Source organism: Pollachius pollachius, assembly GCF_949987615.1.
Source record: "Pollachius pollachius genome assembly, chromosome: 1".
NCBI lineage: Eukaryota > Metazoa > Chordata > Actinopteri > Gadiformes > Gadidae > Pollachius > Pollachius pollachius.
In genome coordinates this window covers 48,388,060-48,406,241 of record NC_136934.1, presented here as the reverse complement: position 1 = coordinate 48,406,241, position 18,182 = coordinate 48,388,060, and the positions used below count along the sequence as shown (strand labels likewise).

Below are 18,182 nucleotides of genomic sequence, written 5' to 3'. Positions count from 1 at the left end.
CTAATTGTGTTTCTTGAGGGGTCCCGCTGTGTAGTCGCTGCTGTGGTCTTTGGGGCTGAACTTGGGGCAGATACCGTTGGCCATCTTGAGGGGGGCAGTGGCCAGGCGGCTGGCGGTGGAGAAGAGGCTGGTCTTGACCGCCAGATGGTGGCTGTAGTGGGGGCAGCTGTGGAGGACCTCGTTGTCCGCGTACAGGTAGTCCTCCGCAAAGTCCGGGTGCTGGTCCATGAAGCGCCGGAATGTGTCTGTAGGGGGGAGATGTGGCCACAGGGGGGCGCCAGAGGCAAGATGAACAAATGTTAAAGACCAAAGCAGTCGAGGGAGGGAGGACAGGCATGGTGTATGGGGGCATTCAACGTTGCATTTCCATTGGTCAATGCTTTAAGGCACGATACTTAGTGATTATAAGTGGCTTGAAGATGTTTGTTTTTTTTTACAAATACTAAAAAGAATATTGCTATGAGCCATGCGGGGACATTTTGGGGCATCGCTCGCCATTACCGAACGTGATCTTTCCCGTGTCCGTCGGGTCCAGGGCTGCAAAGAGGCGGGACACGCTGAGGTCGGCCACGCCCAAAGCCGTCTTCAGGATGACTGCAAGCTCCGCCTCCATGATGGCGCCGTCCTGCTCCGCCTCAAACATCTACATGACGGAGCGAAAGACGTAACCTTGTGATACCATTCTGATAACAAGAGCTTGTGTTTAGCCATGAATATCAGTCTGGCCTTCGCTGGGCGGCAATGGATCTCCATATATGGGCGTTTCGTTGTTCAGAGAAATGCAGCCAATCGGATTACGTAACTGTGTGATACTCTTGCTCGTCTTGGCCTTCGCTGAATACAGCTGGAGGTAAAGGAACACATTCTCCTGTGAGAAAAGCCTTTGCACAGACAGTTATTATCGAGTCTATTTCGGATGAAGCAGTTGATCAGTGATCTCAGGATGGTCTCGCCAAGTTACAACGACAAATACGCAAATACCAACGGTAAACAACCAACGTGTTAGAACGCTGTATATCTGGGTGACATTGAGAGTTTATCACTATGAAAGACGATAGGGAGGTTAGTGCGTATAGGAAGACACAGCAGGGAGATGTTGATTGACCTTGCCTGTCTGCATGACATTTTTATGAGTGAGTGAGTGAGTGAGTGAGTGAGTGAGTGAGTGAGTGACCCTGCTGGGCAGACGTACCATAAAGGCCAATTTCATTGTTTCCAGAGTTTTGGCTGGTCTGCAAGCGACTGACAAGGCGATCACATATTCTCTGATATCCATGGTGTTGTCCTCGTGCTGGGATCAACAAAGAAACATCATTAAACAGACGTGTGGGTGTGTGTGGCCATAATAATAGGGTCTCTGATATCAAAACAGCAACAGCGGTCTAACCTGAAAGGAAAAAAAAACAGCAAAAAAAAAAAAAAGTACATGCAAATTTCAAGGGAATGTTGTTGTGTTTACATCACTGGACCAGAACAATTCAGCCTTATTTCTCTCTAATCCAATATCATGATGCTACGTAAAATGTAATCACCTAAGATTAAACTAAGTTGGAGGGGTTTAAAAATCAGACAGACAGACAGACACACAGACAGACACACAGACAGACACACAGACACACACCTCGCTGAACAGGGCGAACGTCTCCCGCAGCATGTCAGAGACGGGCATGTCCAGGTAGAGGGCAAAGGCCTCCAGGCTGAGCTTCTCCCCCTCCAGCTTACGGGCCCGGCTGCCGTAGTCCTGTAGCACCTGCTCCGTGCTCTTGGTCTTCAGCCTGGCGTACAGAGAGAGGGGGGGGGGGGGGGGAGACGGGAGCCGATTCAGACAGACGGACCGATTGGAAAGAAAAAAGAGAAGAAAAAAACAAATCCACCGAGCGAGTGGGCGAGAGAGGATGGGTTATATATAGGATCCATATTGTGCTAATGCGACACAGGGTTCCAGCACCTCCGCTCCTCCCTGCACGTTGTTGGGTCCAGGAAGAAGGAACCTGAACGAGACGTTGGGATTCAAAGCAGAAGCCCTTCAGGAGGTTTACAACACACTATGTTTGCCATACAACGGTCACCATAGGCACCGAAGAGCAGGTACAGACACTTCAAATAACGGACGTCGTTTTATTTTTTTTGTTTTTGAAGCACATAAGCTACAAATTCGGCAGTTAGACACCAGTTGGACAGCTCCAAGACAAGACTCCACAAAAAGCCCCTGCACGAGGAACACTAGCCAAATTTAATATGTTATTGAAGGGCCCTTAAGAAAAGAAAGAAAACGGCCTTCGAATAACAGACCCTAACGATAAACCCAACAGGTCTTAAGAAAGCAACTAACATATTAAGAGCAACACACAACTGTAGTTGGTCAATGTGTAGAAACGATGCTATGTCTGTGGTCTTAGGCCTCGTCCACACCAGATACCTGTCGCTCCCCCCCCTCCCTAGCGGTTCGAAAAACGTGTTTCGAATTTTTTTTTTTTTAACGGGTCCCCATATGAAAGCACTGCTGTTGCTGTGTGGATTTATCAGATGACGTAGAAGTTTGAATCATCCAGGCATTGCGAGCCAGCTCAAGTGATTCAGTTTTATTTTATTAGACCATCTTGGGATCCATTTTATAGACCTGCTGCAGACAATAAAAAAAAAGGTAGGGTTGTGTTACTCAGGTTGTGTGCGTGTGCATGTGTGTGTGTGTGTGTGTGTGTGTGTGTGTGTGTGTGTGTGTGTGTGTGTGTGTGTGTGTGTGGACGTACCCCAGTCTGCGGACGAGCTTGGCAAACTCCAGCAGGCAGGTGTCTACTGGCAGGCGGAGCTGGCCCTCCGCCATGGCCAGCTGGCAATCATCAAATGAATAGTCTGTGGTGGGCACTCTCAGGGCCCTGGAACACAGGACACAATGCCACCACATCAGCCCCGGACACATCGATTCAGCCGCTCCGTCACACATTCAATTCACCCGCCGCTGCCCATAACTCACGGGACATAATCAACTTTGAGCATTGAGCGGTGGGGCAAAGGCACGTCGCCTGGGTTTTGACCGCAACCCCACCGTTTGCCGAGGGCACTGGTGTACAAATGCCATCTGAATCGGATTCAATTGTGGGCCCGATAGTCAAAATCAAATCTAAATGGTAAATATTCTTAAAAAAAAAAATCGGCCATTTCCTTGATCACCCTTTTTGTAAATCAGGGAGCAGAATATACTGCCCTTAAGTGAGATGATCTGGGAAAACGGCGCACACATTTTTAATTTCCAATGGAAATTTATGAGAGACCCCTGGAGTTAGGTCAATAACTGAGCCAAATTCAAAGAGCATCTCCTTAGCGGAACAATATTTGAGCTGCTCACTTGCAGAAAATGCGTCTGTAATCGTTCCTTTTACGACTGTGACTCTAGCATAGACTATAAATTGTGTATAATCTTTGCACCAGTAAATACGATTTGGTGTGCAATCCATCTTCGACGAGGCATTTGCTCGGTCTGCAATCAGTGAGTTGTTAAAATACAACAGCAGATGCATACGTTTGCGTGCGTGCGCGTGCGAAACGCCAGCTTACTTGGCCATGATGCGACGGACGTTGTTGGCAAACAGAGCTGGGTTCCCCTTCTCCTCCTCTGAGGGGGTGTAGATCGGAAGGTACTGGTCAAAGGGAGGGGGAGGTTAGTTGTAAGTTGAAGTGAAAGTCTCTTTTAAGCAGAAAGTCTTAAAGTCATTTTCCTTCCAGCTTTGTCTTATTTACATGATCCTTTGTGGTCGCATATGGACGTTTGCTCAAAGTAGCGTATCTTTAGAAGTTTTGTTCTTTTGTAGTGCGGTTGCTAGACTAGCAACTACATTTCAGGAGCTGCCAGTTAGCACGAAACAACTTTGCATTATTAAAGTAGAGATTCCCACACGGTGCACTTGGACGAATGTTTAGCATTAATTTGCTAAAGCACTAAAAAGGTGTCTGTAATGTTCCATGCATCCATTCTGTTACACACTCAGGTGCCAGAATAGTGTCACCTGAACACCTGCTTGAAGAGGTCACTTGAAACCTTCTATCAAATTAAATAGCTAGCATTAAAGTTTTCTTTAACAAGAAGCAGAATTGTGGAGTCCCCCAGAATGCCACTCACCTCGATTTCAAACTCATTATGGAGCTGGCACAGAGTCAGCCACAAGATTTCAAACCTGCAAGATGAAGGGAGACAGTGTTTGCTGTAAAGTGGTTAGTGAGAGCACGAGTGCTGCTACAGCGGACTACTAATACGCACAAAACAACAACACAAACCGCCGCAGCACAGCAGACAGTGCTGTCCCACACACACAGGGTGACAGGATAGGCTCGGCACTTAAGTGTCGTGTAACGCAGACTTCGTCAGGAATGGAGTAGCCGCAGCTTAAAAAATCATCCCATGTTGCGTCGTTTACCACACGTCAACACAGCAGCGTTGAGTAGGAACAAAGTCGACGAATTTACAGAGATGCTATGCATTTAGACCTGTACATTTGTATGCATTTTATAGTGTGCAATGCATAACAATTATTCTCTTTGAATTTAACACCTTTTTTCTATGCGTAACAGCAAGCATCACAGCACAGGATCCCAAAAGGCCTTTTGCGGTATGCAGTTCTATCCAGCCGTACTTTACGGCCTGGAATGCCCGGCCATGTGTAAATTAGGAGTGTGGGTCCTTCTCCAAGTGAATTCCTAAGGTTTCCCCCCCCTGGCACCTACACAGGTTTCCATGTGTTGAAGCAGGATGCACATCCTATGGGGAGGGTAAACACTACGAATGCTAGTGTTGCGTTTCAGCCTATCCACATGGGCACCATGTTGTTGTTCTGCTGCGCTGGGCAGGGAAGCCCGCCAAGCACTACACTATAAAATAAAACGGTCAGAGGACGAACTCAGAAACAGGCCCTCAGCAGTAGACCGCATGCGGGAGGGACGAGTTAAACAAATAAACAAAACAGGTGGGGGGGGGGAAAACTTTATTCCCCCAATCACAGTGATGAATCTGTTTGCATTTGCTTCCTCCCTTCCTGTGCAGGTTTCGGTTTACACCCCATTATTTGAATCTAGTACTCTGGTACATTGGATTAGAAGTGTGTGAACACTGGAAGGAAGCGTCAAACAGGGCTTGCTTCAATCGTGTTACCATACCAGGATCGTAGTAATAAAACTAGCACGGCCTCCGATACGTCTGTAGTTACATCTGCTTGGATGTGTTTGGTGTATCGCATGTCGGTCAATTGAAAAATCAATGTCGTCTTTAGCTGAGGGAAAGTTTTACAATACAAAGCACAGCACAGCACATCTTCTTCCTAATAAAGCTTGAACTATAAAACCAAAATGGAACTCAATCACATTTGGCTACCGCCAAATGAAGCGAGTGCCTCTTCGTATACGCAATTAAAAAAGCTCGGCCCTCATGAAACCACTTAGTTGTTCTTTAAGAAAACTAACTTAAAAGGGGTTGTGTGTATGATCAACCGGCCTCTAGCAGTGGGGTTGCAGATAAAGTAAAGTAAAAAAACATTTATGATTGTGAATAAAAAACGCATCACATCTAAAGCTCCTGTCTGTTCTGGGCTTCTGTAGGAACGTGATGGTGAACATGGTGGTTCTGTTGAAGCAGAGCCATTCCCAATTTATATTTATCCTATTATTAAAAAAGGCTATTTCGAAGGATACGAAAACAACAATTGAGATGTTCATGGGATAACGCAAATAAAATATTCATCACTTATGAATAGTATATTTAATTTCTGCCATGTCTGTTCTGGTAGATGCCCCTTAATTCCACACACACTGCAGCTTTAAGTACCCGGCCTTCTTAAATCCACCACACCGATTATGACAGCGGTGTCCCACATGTATAACTGTTCTTGTCCAGGCATGCAAGGCGAGGAGACAGAACAGAAGGTTAAATGGGTTTGTACTCACGCTCCTGGCCCCTGCCACGTCCATGTGATGGTGTCCTGCAAACAGAGGGAGAGGGGAGTCACTTCAACACATCTTGCTCCCCTGATGACGAGCGTGAGAACATTGTGTACTTGACACCAAAAACCAAACCACTCTCACACTTAGGACATTATAATATTATCATTCACATTTATTATTACAGCTGGACATCACACGGGCACTGCTGTGTACTGTACTGTCTCATTGACACTGTTTGTCTATCATGTAGTGTCTATTGAGTCCGGTGTATGTGTGCTTTATACCATGCCTGCTTCCAGGAATAGCCCCTCAGTGGTACACATATTTTATTTTGTTTTATGTTTATTGATTTGACTGCGTGGCTCCTCAGTTCAATGCCAGCGGCTCTATACTGCTTCAGCCTTGAGAATTAGGGACGACTAGCTTAAAGGGCTATAGTTATCTGCTTAGTTGGGCATCTTCTCCACAACCAGAGCTGATAAAATACCACGTTAGATACAGCCTGAATTAGTAATTAATCCAGCATAGTTTTTCCGCAGCACACACATACGGCTTCAGTTGTCTAATAAATACAGAGAGAACCAAATAGGACACAGCAGGTTGAGAGCTAAAGTTGGTCATTAGCTCAAGATGAAACATAATTTAAACCGTAAACCAAATCCCCCACATACCGGAAACATTGAACAGTTTCCGAAGATCATTAAAATCCCATTTCATTCTTAGACCATCTGTGGATTATTCGTCTTTTAGCCAACTTATGGGGAGTCCATTCTTGGTTAACACACAGAAATACAAATTATGCAAAGCACTTTCAGGGGCATGATTAATCTATGTTTTGACCCACAATCCCCAAGAAACTAGCCCTTGTTTGCAACACTTTCATACACCGAGTACAAACCTGGTCAATATGGTTGAGAATTTGTGTCTAAATTGTACTAACATGACCCTGATGCCACTGATTGTGTGTCGCCAGTAGAAAAACAAAACGAGTTTGCCAGGTCTGGGTGTGATAGCATAGCCTGGAGCTTACCATTTTGTTGGGGTAGCGAATCACAACAGGCTGCACAGGAACAGCTGGGATGAACGCCCCTGGGGACAGACGAGAACCAGTATGAAGAGGAGGCTGTAACAGGTCGCATAAGGCCTGTAACAGTGCATGCATATTAAATAAACCTTTTTCCATCTTGGATTGTCGTTTTGTTTTTTCAAGCAGGGGTAACCATACAGGATGACATGATTACATTTAAAAAACAAACAACACACATTTTACTGTTGACCCTGATAGAGGAAAGATGCAGAGGCTTCCCAGCCCATAGTTTGGCGAATAACAAGAGACAGAACTTGGAAACAAATGAAGTACTTCAAGGTCAAGCCTGAGTCAATGAATCATTGAGGCTTTGTAATAGGAGTTGCATTCAATACAGCAAAAAGGGACACAGCTAATCCCTTTGCCATCAGATCAGAAAGAAACAGAAAGACAGAGAGACAAAGAATTCCTACCTGGTTTGAATGTAATGAGGCAGGATCTATTGGTGCAGGTTCCCTCTGGAAAGATCATTATCTGCAATGATAATAATAATAATAATAATAATAATAATAATAATAATAATAATAATAATAATAATAATAATAAAAATACAGAATGAAACAATGAAAAAGTACACTCAAAGCTGACTATTGTACCAATTTAGGCAAGAAAATAAGATAACTCGACCCAAAAGTGAATGAAATTCACTTTTGGTACAGATGGCATGTGATTCCAGAAAAGGCTTGACTAATATGCCTTCTTCAGTAATCATGAATGCATGCTGCTTCACAGAAACCAATCTCAAGTCCTATCGGCTAAATCTGCCCAAACCCTTTCGTGACCCACATAAACCATTCATGTGCACACAATCAAAACAATATGTTGGAGTGGCCGTCTCTGTGTCACGCTCCATACAAGTCCGCCTGGGATCGTAATCCAAGGGCACGCCTCACACTGGATGGGCAAGACTGCTGAGCCATGTGTGCCCATCTCACAAAGTAGCCTTCTCGTTCTATGAATGCATCATCATCATCATCATCATCATCATCATCTCTACAGGTCAGCAGGGCTGGGCGATTTGGCCTAAAAATAAAATCTCCAACCATTGACAATTTTAATCCAATTTTTTTTTGTATAAATGACATATTTTTTAGCAAAAAGAAAAAATAATAGCAATGATTAACAAAACAAAAACAAAACAAAATAAATAACACACATTTTCCACTCTGCTGCGTGCCTCAATTTAAGATGTTGGAATAAATGTGTTGCTATGCTGCCATGTTGATATTGTAGTTTTGTACAATATCGTGCATATGTTGTTTTTTTATCCTGAAAAAAACATAAATTCGGATTACGATTAAAAATCAATTCATCGTCCACCTCCCTGTACCTGGGGCCACTCTCCTCCGGAACAGGCTCTGCGTTTGATCTCCTCCACGGTCTTCCTCCGGGAGTCTGGGTCCGACCGCGACACGAACACCGGCCTGATGAACTTGATCAGGGCTGGGCAGTCGGCGTGGAAGGGAGACACAGAGGGATGAGAGAGCGGGGGCTGGGGTGAATACAAGTACCACACGAGGGGTCCTTTTCTGTCAATTATGGGACAAAAAGTAAAAGATACATATTCCAAACGTTTCCTGTAGGAGTATATAAAAAGTTCTCAATGTGGTAGCAATTGTACTGGACGTTTCTTCATGGCTGGTAGTGGTTACTAAAGTCAGAGAACAGTGAAGGCTTATGTTATCCTCCCATGTTTGGCTGGGCAACACCAACAAAAGGCACTCGCTGGACTTATTTCCAAAACTACAACGCAGCAACTCAAATACCATAGGATGCATTCGAGTAATGTCTGCCAAGGCTCAACAGCACAGTCTGTGACAATATTGAGGCAGAAACACCAGAAGAAAAAAAAAAAAGAATAAAAGAAAAATAAAGTCACTTAACAAGAGAATTGCCTAGCGGTAATGGGCGATCGGGGAGGGGAGAGCAGCAGTGAGTGACAGCATGCAACGTGATGACAGGGATGGGATTCATTCGACTAGCCCTTTAATTGGATCTGCAGTCACACTAGTATGCCCTGACCACAACCTGGAGACTCATCTCTGTGTTTGTTCCCGTAAAGCCAAATACCAAACGGTCCCCAAATTATTTAGTGTCCCTAATTTTAAAGTTGAGCATGGAATGACTTCTCAAATAGCTGCTGCTCTTTTCTACTATTACCAATGTGGACCACGTTCAAACAATATTGCTGTTGGAAGAGCAGACTCAGTCATCGCTAAACAACCATTATGGTGTTTTGACTGCAGTTGAAGCATAGTAGCACTTTAGTCAGGTTCTTAAGTTCACCACACTGGTTAATACACTGTGTGAAACAGACGCTACTGTACGTGTGAATTGTAGTTCTCTTTTCAACATTCATGATTCCTCATTTTTTTTATTTGAACAATGAGACAGTTGCTGACTACAGGCATTAGGCGTTGGTATAAGCTTTTAAATGAGAACATGAAAAGCAGGCGGTTCACAGAGGGAGGAAACACATCTGCATTTCCATAGCCCTGTTGTGATGCATGCTACAGTCTTTAAAAAACGGACAGCGATGTATATAGAGGGCCTGGAGGCAGAGACCAACATTTTATTTTCGATCTGTGTCTTTTCGCCAGTCAGGGTGGAGAAATCTAACAACCAAGCTATTTTCTTTTGCCATATGCAACACTGATTTTCTTCACCTGCCAAATGGTCAATTCCATCTGCCATTGGCTGGTGGCAAGTGTTACTTTTGGGCCGGGCCTCGAGGTGTGAGAGCCTGTCAGAGAGAAGCGATGGGCGGTTTCAAACAGAACAAAGCCCGCATGCACCCTCTTCCTGACATGAAGGCGTGTTGTAGTGAAATCAAGTGTGAAAAAGGAGACAAGGGAAGACAGCTGAGCCAGTAAGGTGTGCACGTAATGAGATGAGCCCGAGGAGATAATGGAAAACCTTTGTAGGTGATGCATTGATGTGAACATAACACAACTGCTTAAACACAGACTGAGTGCTTCAGAGAAAACAAAAGCATTGAACGATGCCCTCTTTGCTGCCACATAACACAACATCATTGCATCTCCTAATACAATTGTAGTACAGCTGTTATTTTACCCTAAACAGTATTCAAAGAAGGCTTTACAAGTCTGCTGCCACAGATTCTTTGACATTTTGTGGGAAATCTGGCACCAGCGCCAAACATTACCTCATCATTATACAGCCATTTGCATTCATCTTGCTGACGATAGTCTTGGCGCGTGCAAGTTAAACAGAATTGACATTCACAGGTTCAAAAAACAGCCATCCACAACTGTTCCTAGTGCCAGGAATGAAGGTGACAGGTGGCCCCAGGTGACCAGAGACAGTTGGCGTTGTCCCAGCATTTTACACACACACACACACACACACACACACACACAGGAGGACTCCTCATTTCCACAACGCCGTGTCACGCATGCGCCCGTCGTACTTACTGCCCCACAGCGGTATGTCCTTGCTCTCCGCCTTCATGACAATCGAGGCCATCGTCATGGTGACGGGGATGGCGTCGAAGTAGGACGAGTGGGGCGCCAGGGTCAGGATGGGTGCCTCCGTCGGCAACGCCTTGCGACCTTTCACCTTGACCCAGTGGAAGCCCCCTGCGAACCACATGAGCCGCATGATGACCTTGAGCAGCAGGTCCACCACTCTGCAGGGGGGCGACAAGAAACCAGGCTTAGCGTCAACACCGCACATGACAACACTTTGGGACACCAAGCTGTTAAGTCAACAACAACAATACCACAGAGAGCACTCGTTCATTTAATGTCATGAGCTTTCAAGCATTTGAATTCAAGACAGGTACGATACAGGACGAAGAGGAGACGCGGCCCGGGTCAACTGTAGAGGATAAAAACGTTATCAATTGTACAACAAACGAGGAGGACGGCGGGGAAGGAGACGACGGCGATACATAGTCAAAGCAAGGCCTGAACCGAAGATAGAATTGTAAGAAGACAGAGGCTAATGAGGTTGGTGCTTTCTCCGGTTTACAAAGTCCACAAGGAAAGGAGAGTGGTTGCATCAAAAAGGAGGCAAGCTGCCAGGGGACAGTCCAATATGCTAGTCAAGCACATGCTATATCGGTGGGCAATTAGTCTGTAGAATTCAGCTGGTTCTTTTCTGACAGTTACTTTTTTTAGCTTGCTTCCCAAAAAATATATAATTACTAGGCCAAAGCGATTTTAGGTTTTTAAAAAGGAGGTATTCGTCAAATCGAAAGCACACAATTAGACATCAGGTTAAGAGGCCCACAATGCTACATTACATGTTGCATCATATATTAAAAAAAGGCCTCGTAGTATTATGATATGCAGTCAAGTTAATACTTGAGAAGGACATTTTAGCCTGAAGGCCAAAGGCAACTCTCCAGTTTCACGTGTTGACTGTACTTCCTGGCCAATATGGTCCCAATAAAGACACAAGGACTCAATAAAAGCTCCCTCCTGCAAAGCCCAAAAATCAGCATGTCTACATACAATACACTCATCAGCTACAGTTGGTCAACACGTTCATTCTGCATTTATGTGTTTGCTTCCTTCTTCATGGTAGCCTTGAAGCTTTTAATCACAATACAATATTTCTTGCGATTAAAAACAGGACCATTTACGTGTGTAAATGTTCCAGCGCCAACACAATTTGCGTAATCCGTCTATGGAGAGTTGCAGTATTGCACACTGAAACAACACTTAACCGAGCTCGATAGATGTAGCCACACACCCGACACATCTTTTAGGGCGAGCAAAGACAACGACGGCAGTCACCTCACAGCCACTCGATCGGGCGTCGAGAGTCAAGTATACTGCCTCCAGGTTACAGAGATTAAACTGAATTTATGGGGATGTTTGAGCCTGGGAAGGGGAGAACTAAAGATTGAATAGAGTGGTGTCAGGGGAGGGGCTGTGTGGGGCTAGATGACAGCGGGAGACAGGGGGAGATAAAGGGTCAGGAAGAATGGCGATATAAACACCAGGAAATAAAAGGAATGAGAAAAATGGCGAGTTCAGCGGCGATGTGGGGAAGGAGGAAGAACACCACGATGCCAAGTCATTGTGGTGAGAGGAGCATACAAAACTAAATACAACAAACATGTTGAAGTATTGTTGGTGGACATTCAGAAGGAAAAAACAAAACCTGAAATGGCTAGTAGCAATCGTTGTGTGTTCAGTGTTCAAAATGGCTCTTGGAAAGGAAATGGAAAATCTACAAGGACCTCATGTCCAGTTGAAAAGGAACAGGTACTGCCAAACACTTTCATAGGAGGTTCTCCTCACGGAGGCTGTCCACTCAAGCAAGCATACTTTCATTCCCTCAAGGCACATTTTCCTTGGCAGAGCAGTGGTCGGTGATGCTGTGCTTTTGCCCCTGAATTAGGGATGAAATATACAGCCTGGGTACCACCAGGTCAGGATAAAAAGTATAAAATAAAGAAGGAAAGCATAACGGTTCGATAGGCTTCATGATGTAATATCTCTGAAGGAGTCAAGAGGCTATGGACAAGCAGGCTGGAGAAGAGTAAAATGGAGAAAAATAAATACAACTGTTCATTTCAAGAACTACTGCCTATGTACTGATGGGGAAGGGTATTACACATACTGTTAATGTATTTGGATATTTTGTTAAAGCCTGTAACATGGCAAATCCGTGTTTTCGAATTAGGTGGCGCAAGAGGAACCTGGCACAAACTCCATTATCAACCATTACCACCCTTGACCATCTATTAATGTTGGCCTGATGTGTACTAGGGAGACTTTAGGATACGATAATATGGAACTTACAATGAAAAACAAATGATTCATAGCTTGACATTGGTTACCAATTTCTTCTTGTTCTTGTTATTCATAACTATGCATATATGGACATTTGTACTGTCCAACATTTTATATTCAGAGTTTGTAGTAAGACTATATGAAGGAGATGTGGCAGGGTGGATGTCAATCATGCATGCACCTGAAAACATGTAAAGTCCCACACAGTCCTGATAACAGCAATGATCAGCAGTAATGAACCTTGAGCAACAACTAGCCATCAGTTTATTAACAATTAACTACCGGTCTCACAACTAATGCTGTTCATGTATACTAACGATGTTAGGGTTAACCGCAACCCCTATCAGGGCGAGAGGGTTAGCACTGCCCACCAAAACAGCGATCATGTGTACTGTCAATACCAAAACAAAACTGCTACGTGGGCAAAATAATACTTCATCAACCTTCTGAGACTGGTTTCCACTTTGTTTTGGTGTCAACCACAGTTATCAGCCCCTTAGCAGAGGAAGACACTCATAGCTGCTTTGCACTCGGTTTAAAGCAGTCTTCAAGCCCGCCCAGAGTGTGAGAACAGACCCCGTTCTCTGACAGTGATGTGGCAATTTGATGCAGGAGGATACATTTTCACTTTGCCAAGTGCTAAGCATGCAGTTTCCTCCAGGGTAGATTTCAACAGATATTTGGGCAAACACACACACACACACACACACACCCACACACACACACACAAAGACACACATAAAAGAGCCTCTACCTCCGCCATAGGCACTGGGGTTCGACGACTGCCTCGGAGCGTCCCATCGAAGCCAGGAAGGCGAAGGGCCAGGCCAGAAGCATCATGAACGCCACGATGATGAGTCGGATTGGGAATATCGTCACCGTCATCAATGCTATCTGCAAAAGAAGGCACGGAGCACCATTAGCCTACAAACTTGACCTCATTATTTGGACTAAACTACAAAGTGATAGAATGAGACAATTCCCTCACGCATCCGCAAGTGATTTTATAGAGCAATGTAAAAGGGAATTCAAGGCAATTTATATTGTTCGACACATGTGAGTCACACACACACACACACACACACACACACACACACACACACACACACACACACACACACACACACACACACACACTTAACCAAAATAGAATTCATCAGAACATTCGGCTAAACAGTGTGTATATTTAGGCCGCATGTGGCATGAATGAGTCAATAACAAAAGGAGATTGATGAAGGAAATAGATTTTTCCAGACATCTCTCCATTTGTCAAATAAAGCTAGAGTGTACACAAGCGACTAAAAATACCAGACCAAAGTCGGCAACACATCCATGTCTAGTGGTTCAAAGACACAACAGTGGCTCACTCTGGACTCCCTCAGACCAACGGATTGGCAGGGGTTATCTTTACAGCCCTGTTTTATGAGGCGCACATATCAGTGCTTATCTTGGGTAAATATTTGTCCTGCACTCACTAGTGGGCAACGGCCGCCTCCCCTCACCTCCGGTCCCAATGTTCAGCAGAGGGCCTATCTGATTGCGGAGTGGGTGGTCTACCATCTTAAATATGACAATAGCCTGCAACCGAAGGAATGCAGCGGTCTGGTCGGGGGTTGGCTGCCTGCACAATCAAAGGTGATTGCAGGTGATCCGCTTTCTTCTATTTTCGATATATAGATCGGTTGCACTTTGGGAGTAGGACTACCATTATTTGAGGGACAGCACGGCCTAATGGTCAGAATATGCATGTGATGAGTTACATTTGACAAAGCACTGGAAAAGTTAACATATTACACCAAAGATTTCACATTATGGAAGCATCACTATGTCCGCAAATCATTTAACAAACTGTGCAAAAATCCAACAGAGAAATAAATACGAATAAAAAGCCTCAGGAAAAGTGGCTGGCATAAAATGTTTGAGAACTACTGGATTATGCATTTGATTAAATATTAATCGGGATCCTAAGCATGATAATGCAAGAATGTCACTTAATTTAAAACAAGGCGCCATGTTTCAATGGCACGTAGGGCAAGCTGGCTGCTTAAGAATTCAGGCAGTTCAACTGCAAAAAATGCCACAGTAAAAGGCTGACATAAAAGATGCACAAGAAAACTCAGTATACAGAGAATAAGGAAGTGCACTATATGTCAGCAAGGCCTACCTACATTACGAAATACCCTGTGGCATCTCTGCATCCACCACTTGAGATTTTGAGGAAACACAATTCATTGGTAATCTAAGATGTTCCCAGCATTACAAAGTAGTGCCTTGAAACGCTGAACCGAGGATTATGCTTGCTTTACATAGCTATGGTGAGGTTCATTCAAGAATCATTTCTACAGAAGGTATTTGTTGGTTTGACTTGTATTCTAGACTGTGCAGCCATAGGGTTATGGAGCCTTGCCCATAAAAGGCACTTTTGTGGCGAGTGTTAATTCAAAATTGAAGAATTTAGCCATTATCCTAACAATGTTAGGCACGGGTCAGCTATGTAGCACAAATAAAAAACAAGGCATAAATGGCGCAATTGTAAGGAAAATATTGCCAAGAAACTAAAAAGTGAGGGTAGTAAAAACAAACATTAAAAATGTGTGCAAAATGTAGTACGCCGGTGCAGGTACTCTCATCTAATCCAGGACCACGGGTCATCATCGATGGAGCAAAGGGCGTTCAGTGATACACTCTCAGACGGTTCCCTCCAAGAGGATACTCCTCCACCCTCTGTATTTAAAAAGGTGCACTGGGACCATTATGATGATGATGTTAGGAACTACAGGGATGGTAAAACCACTTAAGGAGTGTTACTACCTTGGGCTCAGCACACTGAAAAATACATTCCACCACTGTTTCCTAGTTTGCCTCAGCCGGATCAACACAGATTACCAGATCCATTATTTGATTTGCCCTGTTAAAAAAATCTGACGGTAATCAAATATTTATTACATGAAAAACAAGCGTGCAGAACTAAGCAACATTAGCCATTTGATTTTGTTTTTTTACAATTAAATCATTGTCAAAAAGTAAAAGGCATTCAATATAGCAGTGGCCAAAGAAGAATTAACACGGTTTACCACCATTCTATATGTCTTCTTCTACAGGGGCGCACATTGATTTACAACCAGCACAAATAAATCATCAATTAGTTATAAACGTTAACCCAATTAAAGAGTCACACACACTCAGATAGACTTCCAAAACAAGGATTTAGAAATCCCCCCAGGTCTCCATTAGTCCTAAGTAAAGACTGCATGACTCTTCTTTCTATGAAGAGATTTCTATGATTTTGCCATTCATAGAAATGGACAGTCACTGACAAAGAGCACCGTTTTGCACTTGTTGAAATCCAATAATAGCTAAACAAACTGGTCTGCTGTGACACAGTATAGATTTTGTACAAATGCTTCAATGCATTGATTTTAGCAGTAGAATGATTGGGTCGTACATTTGACTAGGAGTAACAGTATATAGAACCACCTTTCCCCAGATCGCCCCCAATATTTTAATCTTATGACCCATACCAAGGACTTTTCAGGTGTCTGCACAACAACCCGACAGAGTTAGTGTTTTAATGACCTCAAATCATCATTGTTTAAAAAGGATGGAACTGAATCAATGTACTCTCAAAACAAATTGCAGTCAAACTCAATGCAACTAGAGACAATCACAATACACCTGTAGACAAATCACAGTACAAGCTAGCCTTGCATCCCAGTCTAGTTTTCAGATTAGCTGAATCTCTGTCTCAAGTAAAATATTAAAAACACTTCCAAAAATAACATTAATAATGCAAGCTTAAAAACAGGTGGTTCCCTCCATACCGTAGTTGAATGCGTTAATCAACACCTTCCTGCAAGCCTTTTCCTGGAAACTAACAAATAATTAAACCCAAATCACGGGTTGCCGACAGTGTAGCATTAGGCTGATATGAGACATTAGAACAACAACTCAATCCAAACAGCCCATATCGTCCGTTGTAACCATCAATGCATGGTCTGTTTGGAAACAAAACACCGGACATAGGTACATGCAAATTCAGGCGACATTATCATCACCCATGATTGATTCAGAGTGAGAGCCATGAAAGGGTCCCTTGATGTATCCTTTAGTACGTGTGTGTGTGTGTGTGTGTGTGTGTGTGTGTGTGTGTGTGTGTGTGTGTGTGTGTGTGTGTGTGTGTTGGGGGGGGGTGGTGTTGGGATGGATGGACGCATCCCGCACGACTGTGATCACAACATCAACAAAGATGGGGACCTGTCGTGAGACCGCGTTAGGACAGGAGTTAAACAAGGCAGACGCAACACGCAGAGCCAAGCTGTTGAATGGTGTCACTGTGTTGCTGCTGGCTAACTAGCAGAGAAGGTAGGCCCGATGCTGCCAAGCCGCTGTCTTATCTCCAACTCTCCTTCCCATCCACCCCCTAAAAAACCGCCTCTTGAAATCACAGACCTTATCTCGCACACCATCCATGTCATCTAAAGGCAAATAAGACACCATCGCGGTAGTGAAATAAACACTGACTGGATGGGATTCAGCCTGGATGATCCAGGTCTGCGGGTCCAGCACACACATGCAGAGACAGAGAGGTGGACGTTGGAGGAGCAACATGTATGTATTTAGCTCTGAGCTAACATTAGCTCAGCCCTGACGTGGGGCGCCGAGGAGATGGACAAGCGTCTCCGCCAGAATGCCCCCGCGTATCGACACGGTGCCCCCCACCCCCACCACCAGACGGGTGGAGGACCGTGCATCGTCTCAATTTGAAGCGTTACCTTCGCCTTCTCCAGGGGGGTGAACCTCAGGAGATGCACGAAGGGGTTCCTCAGAGGGGGAGCGTGTTCCGTCTTCTGGCCGCCGTCTCCTTCCATCATGGCACACTGCTGTCTGCTGGTCGGCAGCCTCATCTTCCCCAACTCGTAACGAGATAACAGCGGATGGCTGTAAAGAGAGGATACGAATAATATGCGAAAATCTCACGCAACAAATGATGTTATCGTGCACTGACTGGCACGCTGCTGGCTCACTCCGGGCGGCTGGCTACTACAGGGTATTACAGGTTGTCTCGGGTGCCAGGCGACGGTGGCTAGCAGGAGGATTAGCTAGGGATAGAATAAGTCACTGATGGATTTTCTTTTCCGGCGCAGTATAGTTTCCAATACTCCCACTAGCACCGAGATGCTAGCTACGGCAGTCAGGGTTCCCCCTCATCAGCGCATGCGCCGAGTTCATCCCCTTTACCCGAATGCATCAGTGTGTGCCTGCTCCCTGCGATCGATCAAGTGTGTGTGCGTGAGTGATGCAAACCATCTCTGTAGGGACGTGGAAAAGAGATGTGAGGAAAAGTAAGGTTATGGTTAGAATATCAGGATTTCTTCTATGTTTCACTTTAGAAGTTGTAA

General features: G+C 44.5%; 1 protein-coding gene across 1 annotated transcript; it reads right to left on the bottom strand.

Annotated features, from left to right (window-relative positions):
• On the bottom strand, nucleotides 1-17,971 carry LOC307090001 (lysophosphatidylcholine acyltransferase 1; the record flags this gene model as incomplete). The annotated part of the gene is made up of 14 exons (XM_079756521.1): nucleotides 17,556-17,971; nucleotides 13,538-13,677; nucleotides 10,450-10,664; nucleotides 8,346-8,458; nucleotides 7,429-7,489; nucleotides 6,959-7,017; nucleotides 5,932-5,966; nucleotides 4,118-4,172; nucleotides 3,556-3,638; nucleotides 2,751-2,876; nucleotides 1,622-1,775; nucleotides 1,193-1,291; nucleotides 502-643; nucleotides 1-245 (listed from the first exon to the last, which is right to left on the bottom strand). Exons 1-14 carry the CDS (start codon nucleotides 17,685-17,687, stop codon nucleotides 1-3), a joined length of 1,659 nt encoding a protein of 552 aa, XP_079612647.1. The 5' UTR covers nucleotides 17,688-17,971.
• Nucleotides 17,972-18,182: the final 211 nt, after the last annotated feature.